Here is a 21,801-nt window from a genome sequence, read left to right as displayed (position 1 = left end):
CTATGGAATTACACGACATGAACTATCCTATGTCCTTGCTCGCTGGTCCCCACATACAAAGAGGATCAAACCCCTAAGTCACACTCCAGCAACACAGACGAGAGCACCACAGGGCTGCAACAATCATCAACACCCAGCCATGAGAAACCCTTGAAGACTTTTACCGGAATTGCTTCGAACGGCAATGGAAAAATCAATTACGAACCTAACAATTAAGAGATCTAAGAACCAAATGCAATGTCTGGACTTATTTTTATCTTAATTCTAGCAAACAACCCAGACCAAAAAATATGTACATTTGCAAAGAACAAGGAAATTTTAAAACTGGCTGAATTCTCTTTATAAAATAGCCACAGTTCCATTATCCCACCTGAAACACAAATTAGTCTATATAATTATCAATATTCTTTTATAGACAATTTGCTTGAAAATAATCACGGGCAAGGGGAGAATTTGTATTCTTCAGAATACAAATAAAAAACAAGGTTGAGCAAAACCCAAACAAACAAGATTGAGCAAGAGTTGATCGTCATTTGGAAAATGGGGGAAGAGCACAGGGGACTCATTATGTTCACAGTAATCAATTGAAATACCTTGAACAGTATTAGCTGGTTCATATGAGGCTCTCAATGCTTACAAATCTTTCACACGTGTTGCAAATATGGTCTTCAATGAACAGAACCTACTTACCATTTTAGCAGCTTCATCCAAATCATCACAAGCAAGAATTTTCAGTCCGCTGTCTGTTATGAGTGCCTTAGCATCATCAACTCGTGTTCCTGAATTGAATGCATGCAAACATAAAGATGTTTAAATACAAACACAAAATCATCTAAACCGTTTGCCACAACACATTCAAAGTATGAAATTTCAATGTAACTCATTACTTAATAGAAATAATTCCAAACAAAATAAATGAGCAAAACCCAGGTTAGTTCATACAACATATCGCGTCTCCGAACACTCATAGTAACTCAAGCAAGTGAGAATGAGTGACAGACCACAGCACACAAGAGAAGGATCAAAAGTGTACGCTTTGTTTGTTTGCCACTATGTGAAAAAATGTTAAAGCAAACTGGTTGTCAATGCTTTCCTGTTCTATAAAATGTCATTAAAAAGATAGAACTACAAAAGGACAGCTGTTGAAATCTATCTTTAAATGAAGTGGATTCTTTGGAATTATATAAGAGTTTCTTTTTTTTTTTTAATATAAAAGAGTTTCAAAGAGTTTGGGGAAAACTGGAATTAAAAGATAAGGGAATGTTTCCACAAACTTTGTGCAGTCCCTCATCAGTATGTGAACAAGTTCGCTGAGCAACTGCAAGCTGCCTTTTCCCCTCACCTTGCAACCGTACGACAATCGGTATTCTGATTTCCAAATCCTTGACCGCCATAACTATACCCTGTGCAATGACGTCACACCGCATGATTCCTCCAAAAATGTTGACCAGGATAGCCTGGACCTATGAATAAAGAGTGTGGGGCAGACGCAAGTTAAACAGAAAAATGAGTTTTTGTTTACCTTTCCCCCACAAAATACTAGTGGCTGTGTCTTCTGATAAAAATTAACTCCACAGAAACATTGTCAGACCACGACAGCATACCCTCTGTATTTCTAGTTCTCATCCCGGATGTTAGTACTCCAGCACCTGGCTCACACTCTCTTCTCCGTCCCCACAAGAACAAGCCCTCCTGATTCCATGCACTTGCTCCCTATGCACCATCACGACACGACATTAGGCCATGTTATTGGCAACAGCACGTGCAAGAACTCCTACTTAGTCCTCATGATCTATTCGCTCTTCGTATAGCCCCAGCAATTCAGCCAGCTTTCCCCTGCGTGCCCACTCACTCCTGGCTTCATTTCAATTCAAGCTGCCAGGCCTGTTTGGGTCAGTGTTTTCACCGCCACCACCACACTTTAATCTACCAGTCGTGAATCACTTTCGTACTGTTTCCAGAGGAGGTTCATTCACCTAGACCCCAGCTTCTCAGCCAGTGAGATGTAAACGAGCTACAGATACACAGACGTGAGTAATGTGCCTCTCCTTCCTTAGGGTAGCTAGGAAGGGGGACCTGGAGCCTCTGCTCTCTGACCATAAATAACTTTCTCCACCTACCACTAATCCCTGTTCTGTGACTGCTATGGCACCGAGAAGGTGGCGATGTGCTGAGCTTACACAGCTTAGTCTTTGTATTCACTACGACGGACAACCTAGGGTTGGCAGCATGGTAAGATTCACAGTGGACTGTGGCACCCATTCTCCTCTCCCCCACCCCGCTCCTCCCAGCCTCATTCTGGATGGCTTCAATATTGGCCACAGTGTCACCTAAGAGCTCAGCCTTAAAGTCCTGGATCTCTCTCTCTCTTCCAGTTCATTCCAACGAATTGCTAGCACGGACAAGCACTCGAATGGCCCCGAATGACTGTCTCGGGAATAACAAATGACAATCTCGTCTCAGCTTTCACATCTATCACCACTAAACGATGTTCCTCCTAAAGGCTTCCGGGTCCTCTACATCGTGCTAATCTTCTCAGTCCATCAGCCCTGCACTGATCCCGCTTTCCTCATTAAAGAATCTGGACCTCTGGCTGAGTGATCCAGTGACACGTCACCTGTGTGCTCAATTCTCATGGGCTCCTCCTTCACCGGCCCTTTGGTGGAGCTGACCTTCCCTCTGGACATCTTGGCGGGGGCGGGGGGGGAGGTTGCTGGATGCCTGTGGACCTGCTGGCTAACTGCAGACCACAGGACACTGAGCTTTCTCCAAAGGCCACATAATAAAGACTTAATAAGCAAGTATGCCTGTGGGCATTATTCCAGCTACTGAAAGAAGTAACACAGGAAAGACAGGGCGCATACCAAAGTACTGATCTGGTTTGTGCTCTGCTAACGGGTGGTAGTTCAAACTCACCCAGCGGCACTGCGGAAGAATGACCTGGCAATCTGTTTCCACAGAGGTCACAGCCAAGAAAAGCCCATTCTGCTCTGTAATACGTGGAACTGCTATAAATTAGAATTGACTCTATTATAATGAGTTTGATTTTGGGTAAAAAAGCAGTATTTTTTTCCCTAAAGGAATGGCACCCATGCCAGATCACAACAACTTATGTTACCATGCAAGTTATGGGGGTTCATGGGTAGAATTCTCTTTCCACATGGGAGAACTAGTTTGAATCCCACTCAATGTACTTCATGTGCACACATCACCCACCTATCAGTGGATGTTTGCATGCGACAAAGATGCTGAACAGATTTCAGAAAAGCTTCCAGATGAAGACAAACTAGGAAGAAAGGGCTACTTTCAAAAATCAGCCAATGGATCCCAACAACCCAATCCCACTGTGCATGGGTCACCATGAGTCAATAGCTGACCTGACAGCCAATGACACCACCATTTAATATTCTCCTACTGTGCTTTCTAAATCACAGCGTACCACGTTATCTTGTTCTCTAGTTAACCTCTACTCCTTTAACTCCCGCCTCTCTCTGCACACTGTTGAGAATGCTTTCATTTCTAATGCTCAACCAAATGACCACATTAACTAATTAATCAAGGGACTTCTCACTATTCCACCTCCAAAGCAAGAGTCTTACCTTTTTATCTGAAGTAATAAGCTTGAATGCTTCTGTCACTTGGTGGACTGTGGCACCGCCCCCAACATCAAGGAAGTTGGCTGGAGTCCCTCCGTGAAGCTTTATTATGTCCATCGTAGCCATGGCCAAGCCAGCCCCATTCACTGCAAAGAGGAGAAAACTATTTGGATAAGACACACACACACACACACACACACACACACACACAGAATGAATTATGCTTAAATCCAACCCCAACGATTAAAGCACGGATACCCAGACAGCCTATGGTTCCATCCAGGCCAATGTAGTTGAGGTTTGCTTCACTTGCAGCTTTGTCCCTGGCATCTTCCTGGGTCCAGTCCTGTAGGGCAAAGAGTTTCTTCTGGCGGAAGGCTGAATTACTATCAAAATTAATCTTTGCATCCATACACACCACTTTGAAAAGAAAAAAAAAGTAATGTTATTTCAGTAGCAGTTAACATACAGGAAAAACGGGTATTTTAATATCACAGCTTTCGAAAATATTTTAATTTATGCTTACAATGAATTCAAACTGCTTTGTGAAAATGAAACTTAAAACTACCCCAGGAGAATTGCTGGTACTACACTTACCCTAGACAACAGACACAGAAGGGGGGGGGGACTCAAAAACATTTCAACACATTTTTCAATTATTAAGAATTTGCTGTCCATGCTCCTGGCACTTGTGTCCCAGATAATCTCACTCACTTATCTCAGGACTTCACGACAGTCATTATCGTTCCTGAATTACTAAGTTCCCCTTTCTATTAGCTATATCCCTCTGGCTTGCAGAATGTTGTGATTTCCCCCATTGTCAAATAAAAAGCAAGCAATCTGACTCCACATTCCCTTACATTCCTCTTTGTTTAAATCAGGGGTCAGCAAACTAGTTGCCCATATAGACCAAATATAGCCTAGGCCAATTTTTTTTATAGTCTGTGAGCTAAAGATAGTTTCTCTATTTTTAAGAAGCTGTGGAGAAATAAATACTGAGGGGAAATGAGGTGTGGCCCATAAAGCCTAACATATCTGTCAACTCCTGGTTTGAACTTTGTATATCAGACTTACCCCATCATTCTCTCGTGAGCCCTGTTTAACCAGGCTTTTAGGTCTAGTGCTCGAGCAAGAAGGCTCCTATGAAATCACCAAAGACACCTAGGTTGCAACTAAGTGACCTAGTGGACAATATCAAGGAGTCTAGTATCTGTGAAACTGGAATAAAAAGGGAATAGTCAAAATATTTGAATAATGGCTAAAAGTTCTCCCAGCTGAAAGCTTGCTGAGGCCCAAAAATTCACTTAAAACGGAAACGGCCCTATCACGTGAAAGCCCGGCTAGCGTACAGAGGCTGCTGCATCAATGGCGACCTGTGGTCTCTTCCCTCCAGCGTCTGGACTTCAGCCCTGGCTTCCTCATTCACTGAGGCTGATGATGCTCTCTTTCTGGGTTCAACTTGAGGTTCTCCGGCCTTTCTAAAAAGGCTTGATCCCGCTAAAAACTGCTGTTTTATGTGAGGCCGCATTCCTGTGAACATGTTGCAACGCTTTGATGATTTGAGTCTGTAAATCTCTAGTGGACCAGAAGAGCTTCAACCTCCCTCGCATAAGAAAATGCTGGGTTTGAAACGCCAGCCTTGTATTATGCAGCCCAACGCCAAACCCTAAGCATGACCAGGACTCCTGACGAAAGCTTATAGGTGGATAAAGGTATCGTCAATATTTTACTGCAAGGAGATCCTTTACCAGCTCCATCTGAATCTTCTACCATGGGGTTGATCTCTACCATGGTTGCATCATACTTCAGGAAAAGGGCATAAAGCTTGACCATGTTCTCTGCTGCAGATTCCAAAATATTAGGTGGAAATCCCATCTTCTCTGCAACCTGAAAGAAGTATCTCTTTTTATTATTATTAATAATTTGTGCATATCTAATCAATATTAAATTACTTTAAGCAAAAAACTTAATTTATCACTTCAATAATAAGCATGAACCCTTTGTAATTAAATGTTAATGATTGTTACTATTATTAATTAGCTAAATAAAATGCATACTCAAAATCCTCACAAGGTATTACGCCCACTTTACAATAAGAAATTCAGAGAGTACAAATAACGCCAATCCCTTACATTCTAATTCCGTAGTTTATTCTATAGTTTCCATACTGCCTCTACCTAAAAGAGGCTTATACTTTATTAAAATTACAAATCACAAGTAGATTTACAATCAAATTAGTTCCGATCGTTAGGTTTTTTGTACTAACATGGCACCCAAAAGAAGATGTAGGTATAGAGTTTGGCTTGTCAATCAAGTCGCAACTTGATGACCTCATTTAGAGGTGCCACTGAGATAAAGGGCTCTCTGGAGGCAGGCCCCTCTCCCCGCCCCTCTCTCTGCCTTCACATTCCTGTTGGCTAGCCATGCAGAGAACTGCGCCAGCCCTGGGATGCTTCCACCGCCATTGACCCACAAGACTTTTCACTTACCAGCCTGTGATCTTCTTGCATTTGGCATCATTGCTTGTGGCTGCCTGAGTCTGAAGAGGGATTTATGGACTGGTATTGGACTTAGGGACCTGATCTGCAAAGGGCCGGGATGTTTTCCCTGACACATAGCTAGTTCTTGGTATAAAGCTCTCTCTCACAGATTTATCTCACTAGATTTGTTCCTCTTGTCCACCTGGGCTAACACATGAGTATTACCTCAATCCATTAAATCTACTGAGCACTTAACATGGGCCAGACACTGCGCTAGGCTCTAAGAATATAGGCATTGAAGCTTCTAATCCACTAGAAGAATTTACAGCCTTGAGCAAAATTCCCAACCAGAAATCAGTGGAGCTTTTTCTAAAACAAACAAACAAACAAATATAAACCAAGGTCCCAATCCAGAAGTTAAAGTTTAAAAGTTCTAAAGTGGACCAAGCATCTTTTGTTTTAAAGTTCCATAAGCAATTCTCAAATATTGACACAGAGGCTGTACATCTGCATATTAACCCTAACAGTGCTGCCACTGCCCAGAGCATTGTAAAATGGCCCTTTCCTTTTTCACAATTGCTATTTAAGGTTGCCAACCCATTCTTTTGATTTTCAGTAATAGAAAATATTAAATTCTTTAAGAGTAAATTTGAGTTTTACAGAGTCAAATGCCAATAAATAGATGAATTATGCTTAAATGTGGTTGAGATTTTTCAAGTAAAGAATTCTCTCAAAACTCATGGCCCTCAAGTTGAGTCTGCCTCACAGTAACCCTACTAAACAGTGTAGAACTCCCCCTGTGGGTTTCTGAAACTGAAACTGTTTACGAGAAGAAAAAGGCTCATCTTTCTCCGATGGAACGGCTGGCTTTGGGGTTAGCAGGCCAACACATAACCTGCTGTGTGCCAAGAAGGCTCAAGTAAAGAATAAGGAGGGGGGAAAAAAAGTTCACTACGAAAGCTCACTAGGTCATAGCTCACCACTGTTAGATTTAAACATTTGAGACTTGCAATCCTTCTGCTTGACAAAGCTGGATATTAACTCGGCAAGCACTGTATGAAACTGTTTCTGTTCATTGCTTCAAGTGTTATGTTCTAAGCAAATTATTCCATTGAATATTCTTGTGAAACAAGTATTTTCTTCCTTATCTAAACTTAACTCTTCAGTCATCAGTCTCACATACAAATAACTATGCAAATGGATCCCATTTTGGTACTTTTCAAACATTTATATCATTAGCTCACTTAAATGCTTTATTGCATGCTTTATCAAGAAAGCTTCCCTCTTTAAATCTTTGTTTTACTGAAAAGTCTTGCTCTTTCTGTACTTCAACATCAAACATTTATTTTGGTATGTTCTTTCTCAGTGAACGGATGTTTACTTTCTTTTTTTTTTCAGATGTTTACTTTCATTCCAGGTTTAATATTCAAACTTTTAAAAATGGGTCACTATTTCTATTCTTAAGCAATTTACAAAATATTCCAAGTAATCCTCCGATAACACAGTAAGTGATTGTATGAGTAGAGAGGCTTTTGTGTGTGTGTTGGGGGGGGGGGGGGGGGAATGCACAAAGGAAAGACAGGACGGAAAACTAATGAAACTTCAGGCAAATTTAGTATGTGTGTACATACTGAGATTCTTTAAAGGGTCAGATCCTTTAGAAGACCCATAAACTCAAAAAATAAATAATAAAACCATTATCTATCATAAAGATACAGAAGGCAGTATCCCTACCTTGCATGGGTGGCACCAAAAAATGAAAACAGTGCAACCAACCACAGGACAGAGTGTGATAAGTAGGTTTACTGTGCCAACCAGGCCTATACGAATATATGGGATTAACAAAGTCACAGTTTGATTGGAGGGCAAAGAGAAAAATGGCTAGGCGAGCCCTGCCTCTCTCTCTCTTGCTCTCTGGTGATCTTACCAGTGTGTAGCTGCCTTCGCTACTTCTGCCTCAACTTGTGAGCTACACTACCTGTGGGACACCCAGCCCGTGGACGTGTCACTAGAGCTTGGGGTTCCTTCAAGACCTGCTTCACCACACTGCTGGGGTGTACATCGCTTGAGCTGGGCACTGTCGAATCCTGTCACCTGGCTGACTGCTGGTGACCCGCCCTGCTGTTTGCTGCCTGTGCCTGGACTGCCTGCATTGCTCTACGGAAGTCTCAGTTGTCTGCTTTCTTGACCTTGAACCCAACAGCCCATGTGGGTTGAAGGACTTCCAGGATATTAACTCTGTCATGGAACTGAGCCCTCCGTACTGCCGGGTGGACTAATTAGCTGTTATATTCCTAAAACCGTAAGTGTCCTGACTTTGTTTCTCTAGAGAACCCTGTCTAACACACAGAGATAGTGAAGAAGAAAAAAAAAAGCTGTAGTTATCAGAAAAGGTTCAGGAAAGCAATCCGGGGACACGGAGTTGTAATCTAAGGGAAGAGATGAGCATTCTGACAAAGGGCATGTAAGACCACCAAGAAAAAGCAGGCAAAATGTTCTGAAGTTAAAGTAGCTTGACATTGAAGTGTAGCATATAAGGGATCGGAGAACGCTGGAGAAGTGGAGGAGGGACAAAATCTGAAAGCACAATAGAAACCATAGGCACGAGCACACGAGTGAGTACTTGGCCCCTGTGCGCTTCTATAAGCTGCGGGAACTCATCCATCCCAACGCACGCCCTCACCTCAGTGAATGGGACACAGCGCTGCCTACACGTCCTAACCTCCACTATGACCATTGAAATACCAGGGGCTTTAAAACGTTCATGGAGAAATAGCATTGCTTTAAGTCCTGTTTGCCACACTTTTTGAAGTCCCAGTGTATTAATTTTTTGGCCTCTCTTAATAATACCTCCCCATACCAATTATAGGAAACAGAGGTGCGTATTAAATGCCACAGGTGCATATTAAATGGCACTCTGGGGGCGAGCAAAATCTGGAATGAGAAATAAAAAGACTAACCACCCCAGCTTCTCCAACAGATTTGAAAGAAAGGGAGGGAAAGATCAAGAGAGGAGGAACTTCTAAGTTATTAAAATACCCACTGCAGTAGTTAGTTCATTGTGCCAACCAGACCGATAAGCACATGTGGGGTTAACTGAAGGTGGAGGGATAAATGGCCTCGCCTTTCTAGTTCTCGGGTCTCTTGCTTTCTGATGGTCGGACTAGGGTGCAGCTGCCTTAGCCAGTTCCTGATTCAACTGGCAAGGCTCACCACCTGCGAGACATCCCTGAGGAGAAGCCACAAGAAACTACCCCAACGCAGCCCTGGGTGCTGGAGCAGCCGTGTGGAGATCCCTGCCAGCACTGAGATGCTTACACATTCAGTGACTCGGATTTCCTCCTGCAGTCGGCATCATTGCATCTGTTTTGCGAGATGGAGGAGGACTTTGTGGACTGGTGTTGGACATATGGGTTAATGGGTTAAGTTGGACTTGTGGGCTTGGGCAGCACTGGGTGGGGATGTTTTCTCCATGTACACTTACCCTTTATATAAAACTCTCTCTTATACATATGAGTGGTTATGGATTTGTTTCTTTAAAGTACCCAGGCTAACACACCCATAGTACTCTATAGACTATAGATGGATCTTGACACAAACTGGAAAAGTAACCTGAAACCAATAGATTTGAAAAACTGGGTGATAATACTCAAACCCAAACCAAACTCACTGCCACTGAGCTGATTCCAACTCATGGCAACCCTGTAGGGCAGGGTAGAACTGCCCCTGTGGGTTTCTGAGACTATACCTCTACAGGAGTAAAGTCTTGTCTTGCTCCTGCAGAGCGGACTGGAGGTTTCAAACTGCCAACCTTGTGTTTAGCAGCCCAATGTGTAACCACTACGCCACCAGGATTCCTAATGACAATATTAAGGAATTACTATTAATTTTACAAAATATGTTAATGACACGGTGACTCTTTTTAAAGAATCCTTATCTTCTCAAGGTACATTATAAAGTATTTAAGGAGGATGTGAAGAAAAATATTATAGGTATCTCAAAAATGTCAAAACAAGATATGCACATTCAGATTTCAAACAAAATACTAATGTGTTGGCATTCTTGAAATTTTTTTTCAAAAAAATGTTTGGGGACTCATTTCACTTGTACAAGGTGAACTGATATTCTTCGGTTGCTGTACTTCTCTAATTGGAGTTTGGAAAATTCTCATAACATAACATACCCTGAGAGCTTGTTCCTTCTTGATGCCTTCTACAATATCAATTGGCTCGGTAACTATGGCCTCTGGAGACTCCGCAGCAACGTCTTCGATGTTGACGCCACCTTGGGAACTACCTATTAAGACAGGACCCTGGTGGGAGGGAAAAGGAAAAATGACGACGGCTAACTTTGCTCCAGCCAACAACATACTAAAGCCTATCTGCATGCAACTGCTACTCCACATCACTACACATTTTCCATAAGAATTTCTCTCTCGATGGCCCCAGCAATGCTCCCTTAACTGAAGGAATGGAAAAAAATAAAGAGGAAGAAGGGAAGGGATTACAGATACACTTGAAATATATAAAACATGAGACAATTTCTTTACAATGAATATACTAGTCTTAAAAACCAGTAAAAAGTGGACATTCATTTTTTTATTTAGTTTTAATTTTTTTTCAAAAGACGAACTTCGCTTTTTTGTAAAGAACCTTGTGTTTCATTAACAAAATCATGTCAAGGTAAATTTAAAGGAATATTATTGCATTTATTACTATTTAAAAATCCTTAAAATAAGGCAACAATCCAAGGGGGTAAAATAGTCTATTACATTTTGAAAGAACAAAATAGGGAAGAATGCAGACACAGAGGAGGCACAAATAGACAAGTGGGAAATACTGAAGATAAATCACCTGTGTCCATCGAAAAAATTCACCAAGAGAGTAATAAGAGAGCCCACAAACTGGGAAACATCTTTAGCAATGACACATCAGACAAAGGCCTTATTACTAAAATCTACAATACTTTGCAAGCTTTCAATAAGAGAAAAACTAACTGCCCACTGAGGAGGTGGGCAAAGGACCTGAACAGAAACTTCAGAGTCTGAAATCGGAAGGGCCAATAAACATATGAGAAAATGTTCCCAATCATTAGCCATAAGAGAAATGCAAATCAAAACAACTACGAGATACCACAGCCCAATTCAAAAAATCAGAAAGCAACAAGTGTTAAAGGGGCTCTGGTGAGATAGGAACTCTCATCCACTGCTGGTGGATCTGTAGGTATGTACAGCTACCATGGAAATGGATTTCGCAATTTCTAAAACAGAGAGAAATTGAGCTACCAATCCCCTACTGGGCATATACCCAGAACAGGCAAGAAACAAACCATGGCCAGACATCTGTGCTCCAATGTTCATTGTGGCACAGTTCACGATCGCAAACAGTTGGAAACAACCCAAATTTCTATTAGCAGACAAATGGATTAAAAAACTGTGGTCCATACATACAATGGAGTACTATGCATCGCTAAAAAGCAGTGATGAACGCACCAAGCATATCGCTGCATGGGAAGAAGTGGAGGAAATTATGCAAAGTGAAGTAAGCCAAGCACAAAAGAACAAGTACTACATGAGTGTGCTGAGGTAAGTTTATTTAAAAAAAAGAAAAATGCAAAAGGGGCACAGGGAAAAAAACTACTGTACACAAACACTCCAGGGGTGAGGTCCATGTAGTATGGCAGGGGCCAGACCAAATCCAGGGGTACATATGGAAGCCAAATAAAAAGGAGGGGGGTGGGGAGAAGGTTAAAAAAAAGATGTGTGGCGGGAGAATAGGGCACTGACCCACCCAAGAGAAGGGTATTGCTTGTGTCTCCTCAGGGAAAGAGGGACCAGACTCAAACCCAGTGTTCCGGGATGCGAATGCAGCGTGAAGGGGAGCCAGTGGAGGGGCCTGAGGACTCGGCCCCCATACCAGCTATGTGGACAACTGTCCCACCCCCCCCCACCCCCCCCGAAGAATTTACTTTAGAGGACGGCACTGAAGCTGCAGCTAGGGGAGTGGGGCATGTCTGGTCAGAGCACACGGGAGCAAATGAATGGCAGGAACAAAGAGTGGAACACATCCTGGCCCACCAGGCCTTGAGGGCAATATCCCCACTCCGAACAGCCAATCACAGAGTGGACCATATGGCTGATCCCACTACGAGACACTCCGTCCCTGCTGGCCCAGGGCCCTAAAGAGGAAACACTGGAGACTCAGTGTCAGGATTGGCCCCGACTGACCCCGCGACATGGAGGCAAAACACTAAAGGCGAGCGGCAGAGCAACAGGGGGAGCAGAGCAGGGAGCTCCCGAGGGAGTACAAAGGACAGACTCTGGGGCCAGAGCGTGGCACCCCATTGGACTTGATTGGAGGACACGCCTAGAAGTCAATAATCAGACCTTGATCTATTTACAGGTTTTTCTTTCTTTTGTAAAATTTTTTAATTATCTGGTTTTCTTTTTTTAATTAACTTATTCTTTTCTGGGTCATTGGTTTTCTTATTTGTTGTCATCCTTGTGTTCTCTTTCCTTGCTTTGTCTTGCCATGCCTTGTTTTCTGGTACATGTTCTTATCTCTGCAGGTCTATCTAGATCAGACAGACTGGATGAGCAGTCTGGAGGAGAAAACAATGGGACCAGTGGTTCCAGGGGGGACACGGGAGAGGGGGAGGAGGGGGCAAGGAGGTGGTGCTGACCAACCCAGGGACAGGGGAGCAACAAGTGATCCAAAATTGATAGCAAGGAGGATGTGAGAGGCCTCATAGGGAGTGATCAAGGGCAATGTAACCGAGAGAAATTAGTGAAACCTAAATGAAGGCTGAGCATGATGGTGGGACAAGAGGAAAGTAAAATGGAATAGAGGAAAGAACAAGGAGACAAAGGACATTTATAGAGGTCTAAATACAGGCATGCACATATGTAAATATATTTATATAGGAATGGTGGGGAAATAGAGCTATGTGCATATATTTATAGGTTTAGTAATAAGACAGCAGATGAACATTGGACCTCCACTCAAGTACTCCCTCAATGCAAGAACACTTTGTTCTATTAAATTGGCATTCCATGATGCACACCTTCCCAACAAGATCAATGAAGACAAATGTGCGCATAAGCAAATGTGGCGAAGAAAGCTGATGGTGCCCAGCTATCAAAAGATATAGCATCTGGGGTCTTAAATGCTTGCAAGTAAACAAACAGCCATTTAGCTGAGAAGCCTCAAAGCCCACATGGAAGAAGCACAACAGCCTGTGTGACCACAAGGTGCAGAAGCAACCAGGTATCAGACATCAAAGAACAGAAAAAATCATATCAGTGGATGCCCACCTTCCCGATATGATCACTGAAGACAAATGTGTGCATAAGCAAATGTGGTGAAGAAAGCTGATGTGCTCAGCTATCAAAAGATATACATAGCGTCTGAGGTCTTAAAGGCTTGAAGATAAACAAGTGGCCATCTAGCTCAGAAGCAACAAAGCCCACATGGAAGAAACACACCAGCCTGTGTGACCACAAGGTGTTGAAGGGATCAGGTATCAGGCAACATCAGAAAAAAATCATAAAATTATAAAGGTGGGTGAGTACAGAGTGGAGACTCAAAGCCCATCTGTAGGCAACTGGACATCCCTTACTGAAGGGTCACGGGGAGGAGATGAGCCAGTCAGGGTGCAGGGTAGCAATGAAGAAACATACAACGTTCCTCTGATTCTTAAATGCTTCCTTCCTCACCCTCACCCTCACCCCCACTATCATGATCCCAATTCCACTTTATAAATCTGGCTAGACCAGAGGATGTACACTAGTTCAGATTGGAACTGGAAACACGGGGAATCCAGGGCAGATGACCCTTTCAGGACAAGTGGTGGGAGTGGCGATACTGGGAGGGTGGAGGGAGGGTGGGGTAGAAAAGGGGAACTGATGACAAGGATCTACATATAGCCTCCTCCCTGGGGGATGGACAACAGGAAAGTGGGTGAAGGGCGTCGGACAGTGTAAGATAATGACAAAATAATAACAATTTATAAATTATCAAGGGTTCATGAGGAAAGGGAGAGCAGGGAGGGAAGGGGAAAATGAGGAGCTGATATTAAGGGCTCAAGTTGTAAGCAAAGGTTTTCAGAATGATGGCTACAAATGTACGTAACACAATGGATGTATGTATGGATTGTGATAAGAATTTTTTAAACATTTTATTAGGGGCTCATACAACTCTTATCACAACCCATACATATACATACATCAGTTGTATAAAGCACATCTGTACATTCTTGCCCTAATCATTTTCTTTTTTTTTTCTTTTCTTTTTTTACATTTTATTAGGGGCTCATACAACTCTTATCACAATCCACACATATACATACATCAATTGTATAAAGCACATCCATACATTCCCTGCCCCAATCATTCTCAAAGCATTTGCTCTCCACTTAAGCCCTCCGCATCAGGTCCTCTTTTTTCCCCCCTCCCTCCCCGCTCCCCCCTCCCTCATGAGCCCTTGATAAACCACAGATTGTTATTTTGTCATATCTTGCCCTATCCAGAGTCTCCCTTCCCCCCTTTCTCTGCCGTCCATCTCCCAGGTCACATGTGGATCCTTGTGATAAGAATTTTAAGAGCCCCCAATAAAATGATTTTAAAAATAGTATTGCCTATTACATAAGCCCGAAAATCCAGACTAACTGCCACTGAGTAATTCAGAGTCATGCATAATGACCGTATATAAAGGGTTTCTGAGGCAATAAATCCCTATAGAAGCAAATAGTCTCATCTTTTCCCCGCAGAGCCGCTAGTGCGTTGGAAAGCCATGTGATTAACAGGCCAGCATTTACTAAACAGCATAACCAGGGCTCCCAACTCCAAAGAATCCCAAACTAAGCCCACTGCCAAGAAGTCGATGATGACCCTTAGTGAGCCTGTACTTGTGCCACTATCTGGGCAGAGTAGAGCTGCACTTTTGGTTTCAGAGGCTGTCAGGGGTCCTCAAACTACGGCCCGCGGGCCACATGTGGCCCACAGAGGACATTTATCCCACCCGCCATTGTGTTTTTGCCCATGTTGCTTTTTACTTCAAAATAGGGTATGTGCAGTGTGTGTAGGAATTTGTTCATAGTTTTTTTTTTTAACTATAGTCCAGCCCTCCAGCGGGTCTGAGGGACAGGGAACTGACCCCGTTTAAGAAGTTTGAGGACCCCTGCAATTCATTCTAGGAGCAGAAAGCACCATCTTTCTTCCTTCTCTCTCAGGAGAAGCTAATGAGTTTGAGCTGCTGACCATGCAGTTGGCTGCCAAATGTATAATTCACTATGGCACCAGGGCACTCTCGGGGTTCCTAACTATCACATAGAAACTGCCACTGAGTTGATTCTGACTTAAGAGACCCTAGATAAGGCTTCCAATGCTGGAAAGGACACAGCTTCCTCTTCCTCTCTCAGGCAGTTGATGCGTTTGTCCACTAACCTGGCAGTTAGCAGTAACAAGGCTTACCTGATGGGGCCACAAAATAACTGTCTCCAAATTAAACAACTGAGTAGCTAACAATTAAGAGCAGTAGAGAGATAGATATATCCTATATAGCTTTTCTTTATTCCCCCTCTGCAAGGTGATTTAATATAAACAAATAAATGTACATATATTCTATTAAAAGAATTCATTGTGACTAGAGAGAACATCAGTAAGTCTGATTAAGGAAATGGAAGAAATTGTAGTCTAATTTTAGGTTCTTCTACAAATTTTAAATGTAATGGTATTTATTTCCTTTTTCTCCCTATCAAGACAATTCTTCATTCATAATTATAAGCTTTTACAAAGATCAAAGTAGGTGGGGTGGGGGGTTAAGAAGTAAGAAGAGTGTGTTCTCAGGTTATTGGGTAGAATACAAGTAAATTAAATCTAAAGATAATCACACGATATAATTTTAGTCACCAGAAGTTGAAGTCAACAAACCATTAAAGTATTTGATCAGATTTAGTTTTACTTTCCTTCTTATTTTATATCTAACATTACGGGAAATTAAAAGATCTAGACAGCAATAAACTCTTCCTAAAGTTTACACTTTCAACAGTGGCACAATTAGTGAGGAGAAAACGCTAGAAAAATGCTGAATGTGAAACAATAATAAAAGAGAGAAAGTAGTCTCTCCTTGTACTAATTCCATGCCCAGTTCAGAAGGAACCCACCACTCGCACGGCATAACTGGAGGTCAGTGAATCGGAGGACCACAGTTTCCCACGCGGCCACAGAAACAAAGAGCTGCTCCCGTGCAAAAGCTGGCTTAACATTCAAATCTTCATGATAAACTTTCAAACAAATTCCTAGCAAATCGCTGTGACTTCAAGTTAATTAGTAATTCTATTTTTCACTTTCTTAAAATAAATCCCTCGTCTTGCTTTTTGCTTCAAATATACTTGGTTTTAACATTATATGGCAAAATAGCCACTCAACAAATAGTACATCTCTCCAAAAAATAAATTTGAAATTCTTCTAGAACATTTCATATCTATTCAAGGCAGTAAAACAATGATGTAGTGAAAGGCAGCATCCATTTTCAGCAGACTGAAAATGATTTTACTTGAAAACAAAGTATCAAGTAGGATTTGTAAGATTAAATTTGTTGCAGTTCAAAAGTACCCAGAAGGCACTGGACAAAAGTCCCAAATGCAGAGTAGGTGCGGAAATCCATTTCCTCGGTTCATTACTGCCCATAGATACCTGTTCAGGCATTCTCATGTGGTAAGCACTAAAGACGGCGGATACGTCTTAAAACTAGATATACAACAAATGCAATTTTTGTTGATTAGGCAACTGCTACACGTAGAACTCTAATCTAAAATACCACTTTCTCTTTGTTTAAATAGTTGATTGCTTTTTTTAATTGTTGTAATAGGGTTCTAATGTCCATAGAGATTCCCAAAAAATAGTTGGCAACACCCCCAAAGTACTGCCAACCTACTCCATATTGGCCTAGTGCAAAAATAACAAAGTTATTTTAAGAGTTTTGGCCAAAGGATTTTACTAATATTATATTGCTAGCTTGAATTATTACAACTATGTATTACTCTATAGTTAAAAATAAAAATGTTTCACTCTTAATAAGACTCAAATAGTTTTCTGAAAATTTAAATTCCTGAAACTTAAGAACTAAAATTTGATCATTTTACCCTAAAGTTTTAACGTATTTAGTAATATACAGTACATTTGCTACCCATATTACAATCAAGATGAGCTAGAGGATCTCTGTCAGTTCATACACGTACACAGATATACACAAACAGACCTTGTTTCTGGCTATAATCAAAAATAAAAACCTAACTAAAAGATGAAACATGCTGATATCTAAGGCCAAATAAAAGCAAAAAATGTAATAAAAATAAATGAAGGTTTTTAAATTTTTAATTTCTACAAGCATGAGTAAAATATTAGGTTATCTTTAAGGTATTTCTAGTAAAATTTACAAAACTAAATTCTGTTAAAAAGCAAAGAAACCTCTTAAGAATATCTTGTATTCTGTATGGGTTTTTACTACCATCTTGTTATAACTTAAGAAATATTCTTACATAAAAAATAAAATTTAAAATAAATTAATTCTACCACTCAAACATTACTACAAAATTATAGGGTAAACACAATACGAAAAGGTTGCTGTTTTTAAAAGAGCTTTTCTATGTAAGTTACTCTCATACACTGAAAAAAAATTTTTAAATCATTTTACCAGGGACTCATACAACTCCTATTACAATCCATACATACATCAATTGTGTAAAGCACATCTGTACATTCGTTGCCCTCATCATTCTGAAAGCATTTGCTCTCCACCCAAGCCCCTGGCATCAGCTCATTTTTCCCCTCCCTCCCATAAGCTTAAAAATTTTTATTACATTAACTTGTACACAATAACGTTCTATATAAAATACTAACTAGGGCTTCCAACGTGTACCTGAATTACTTCAAGAGAAGCTAGTTATCGCATAGGTTCATCTTGCAGTACCTGACTGATGAACTGAAAATGCCTTTAATAACATGGCATAAGATTAGCAATGCTCTCTCCAGGCGCCACATCTCAGAAAGGCTTGTTTTCTGCCCTGATTACTCAAGTTCTTGCTAGCATTTTCAGATCCTTACAGAAGAGAGGGCTGCCTTTCCGTTGGACTCCTCAGGAACACACTCTTTGTAATTAAATGTCACCTTTCAACTTACCAAGCACCAAATGATGGAGTACAAGCAACTCCAAACCATACAAAGTACCTAAACCGCTGCCATCAACTGGACTGCACATCACAGCAAGCCCGCAGGGCAGACTCAGGTGCCTCACAGGCTTCCGCGAGCACAAACCTTTCCAGAAGCGCCCTATGCCACCTTTCCTCTGCAGAGCGCCTGCTGGGCTGGAGCAGCGGCTTCAAGGACTCGCCACTGTGCCGGCAGAGCTCTTAGAAACGCTCCAGAGGGTGGGACGCAAAGGATACATACATAGCCCCTTACTGGATTCAGACTTCTTTGGTTATAAGTTACTATGTGGGGTTATGTTCCAGTCTCATAAACTACAGATAAATAGAATAATTCCAACAATTCTTAGTAAATTAACAGTTTGAAAATCACTTTGATCTAAAGCTCACCCCATCGTACTATATATGAAAATTTATGGTAATAGCCATGCTGTTTGTCAAAAATAATGTAAATATTTTATTTATGATATATACAGATTACAGATCATCCTTTTTTTCTCTCATGTTAATAGCAATAATCATCAACCACTTCAAATTAATGTATTGAACTGATTTTAAATCTATCCTATCAGCAGTTACTCACTTGAAATGACCTTTCCATTGTTATTGCAAAATAGCACTCTCTCCTGGGATATCTTCTCTCGCAGACCAGCACTTGATTGCATATTCTGCCCTTTTTCCCAGTTTGCTTGGTAATCAACTTTTTTCCAATCATTTGTGATGAAACAGCTTTTGCTTCTTCTGGTCTAAAATAAGAAAGAAAACAAAAACCCTCAAACGCTTCTCCTCCAATTAGAAGACAAACAGAAACAAAAACAAAACCAATAAGCCCAGAGAATAGCCAAAATCGTATCCACTATTTAAATCCCAGTATTCTCATCAACTCAGTAATAAAGAGAAGTCTATCTTGTATAAGAGAGGTTTTTCTTTAATAAAGACCATTTTTCTTTAAAAAATATGACTCACGAGAAAACAATCTTCACCCCTCCTTTGAGGCCACTCTCAAATGTTCCTTTTCCTCTCCCACCAGCTAAAACCTGGGCCTTGATCACAACATCTTTTGAACCTAGAAGAAAAAGATGTCAACTAAATGAAATGACGCGTGAAGCAGTATGTCAGACACATATAGGGACATTTTAAATACAACAAAACTGTCAAAACCATGAACCCCGACAGGACACAGCTCATCTAGCAAATTGGAGCACTAAACATTCAGATTCAAACTTAAAAAAAAAACAGCTGCTCACATTAAACAGTTTTTCAATGTATGCTGAAAACAAGCTAACCCTTTTTGACACCTTAAAAATGTCAATTACTTTAAGAGATATTTAAAAATGCAAATTGAGACTCAAATGCCTTCCTAACATTTCCACTCCCTAACTATACTTGAGATGGCGCCTAACCAAAGCATATGTACACAAACTTGCCCTATGAATTTTAATCTCTGCTACTGGGGGCAGAGATAGGCAGTACCTTAACTAGGCAATGCTGGCATTGATACCAATGCACACGGTCCTGAAAAAAAGTCTTTAATATAAACTGTACGATTATGGTGGTGTGGACGACCCTTGGTGGCAGAGTTTGCAGGGCTGCAAGCCACAAGGTCGGCAGTTTGAAACTACTAGCAGCTCTGTGGGAGAAAGACAGGGCTTTCTATACCCTTCGAACCACACAGGGGCAGTTCTGCCCTGTCCTATAGGGTTGTTATGAGTCGGCATCGACATGATGGCAGTAAGTTTTGGTTTATTATGAGACATAAGGAGCCCTAGTGGTGCTGTCATCTAAGTGTTGGGCTTCTAACCAAAAGATCAGTGGTTCAAATCCACCAAACAATCCACAGGATAAAGATGAGGCTGTTCCCTGAAAGACTTACGGCCTCAAAAACCCAGTACAAACCTCTACAAGTGAGAACCAACTCAATGGCAGTCAATTTATTAGTGCTGTAGGTATTATGAAGATCTACAAAACTCTGTGGAAAAATTCTATTATCTTTTCATTCCCTTTCCCACAAAGTTTTTGAAGACTCCTGATATTTACCCAAAGATTTCAGAACATTATAAAGTGCTATGGATTACAGGATTTTAAAAAAATAGTCGTAGTTATTCTTCAAGGCTCTTTTCCTCCCTCTTGTAACTTATTATAGAAACCCAGGAATTGGGGGAACATGAGAGAGGGGAAGGTGGGGGGAAAAGGTAGGGGTGTTAACAAACCCAGGGACAAGGGAACAACAAGTGATCCAAGTCGGTGGTGAGGAGGGTGTAAGAGACCTTGTAGGGCGTGATCTAGGGTAATGTACCCAAATGAAGGCCGAGCATGATAGTGGGACAAGAGGAAAGTCAAAGGAAATAGAGGAAAGAGCTAGGAGGTAAAGGGCATGTATAGAGGTCTAAAGAAAGGCATATACATGTGTACATATATCTATATGATGGGGAAATAGATGTATGTGCATGTTTATGTTTTAGTATTAAGGTAGCAGATGGATATTGGGTCTCCACTCAAGTACTACCTCAATGCAAGAATACTTTCTTCTATTAAACTGACATTCCATGATGTCACCTTCCTGACACAATCACTGAAGACAAAGCAGGTACATAAGCAAATGTGGTGAAGAAAGCTGATGGTACCTGGCCATCAAAAGCTATAGCGTCTAGGGTCTTAAAGACTTGAAGGTAAACAAGCGGTCATCTAGTTCAGAACCAACAAAGCCCACATGGAAGAAGCACACCAGCCTGTGTGATCATGAGGTACCGAAGGGATCAGTTAATAGGCATCAAAGAACAAAAAAACCATATCATTGTGTGCTCACCTCCCCAATACAATCACTGAAGACAAATGGGTACATAAGCAAATGTGGTGAAGAAAGCTGATGGTGCCCGGCTAGCAAAAGAGATAGCATCTGGGGTCTTAAAGACTTGAAAGTAAACAAGCGGCCATCTAGCTCAGAAGAAATAAAGCCCACGTGGAAGAAGCACACCAGCCTGTGTGATCACAAGATGTTTAATGGATCAGGTGTCAGGCATCAAGAACAAAAAATCATATCATTGTGAATGAGAGGGAGTGTGGAATGGGGACCCAAAGACCAACTGTAGGTACTGGGACAGAGGGGAGGAGCCAGTGTGCAGTGTAGCAACAACGAAACATACAATTTTCCTCTAGTTCCTAAATGCTTCCTCCCCCACTATCATGATCTCAACTCTACCTTAGAAATCTGGCTAGACCAGAGGATGTACACTGGTACAGATAGGAACTGGAAACACAGGGAATCCAAGACGGATGACCCCTTCAGGACGACTGGTGAGAGTGGCAATACCAAGAGGGTGGAGTTGAGAGGGGGAACAGATTATAAGGATCTACATATAACCTCCTCCCTGGGGTACGGACAATAGAAAAGTGGGTGAAGGGAGACATCGAACATTGTAAGATATGACAAAATAATATTAATTTATAAATTATCAAGAGTTCATGAGGGAGTGGGGAGCGGGGAGTGAGGGGGAAAAAATGAGGAGCTGATGCCAGAGGCG

General features: G+C 41.4%; 1 protein-coding gene across 1 annotated transcript in view; it reads right to left on the bottom strand.

The window, feature by feature from the left end:
• SUCLA2 (succinate-CoA ligase ADP-forming subunit beta) overlaps nucleotides 1-21,801 on the bottom strand; it is a 35,093-nt gene that overhangs the window by 3,499 nt on the left and 9,793 nt on the right. Inside the window, exons 3-10 of the mRNA XM_075532600.1 lie at nucleotides 19,247-19,346; nucleotides 18,864-19,026; nucleotides 10,260-10,388; nucleotides 5,345-5,483; nucleotides 3,855-4,016; nucleotides 3,600-3,742; nucleotides 1,343-1,463; nucleotides 691-779 (exon numbers count right to left, since the gene is read on the bottom strand). Coding sequence (XP_075388715.1) covers nucleotides 691-779; nucleotides 1,343-1,463; nucleotides 3,600-3,742; nucleotides 3,855-4,016; nucleotides 5,345-5,483; nucleotides 10,260-10,388; nucleotides 18,864-19,026; nucleotides 19,247-19,346 — 1,046 coding nt within the window. The remainder of the gene's footprint in view (nucleotides 1-690; nucleotides 780-1,342; nucleotides 1,464-3,599; nucleotides 3,743-3,854; nucleotides 4,017-5,344; nucleotides 5,484-10,259; nucleotides 10,389-18,863; nucleotides 19,027-19,246; nucleotides 19,347-21,801) is intronic.

The sequence above is a fragment of the Tenrec ecaudatus genome, chromosome 15, assembly GCF_050624435.1.
Source record: "Tenrec ecaudatus isolate mTenEca1 chromosome 15, mTenEca1.hap1, whole genome shotgun sequence".
Classification (NCBI taxonomy): domain Eukaryota; kingdom Metazoa; phylum Chordata; class Mammalia; order Afrosoricida; family Tenrecidae; genus Tenrec; species Tenrec ecaudatus.
The sequence above is the reverse complement of the archived record's forward strand: the minus strand, read 5'-3'. Positions and strand labels throughout refer to the sequence as shown.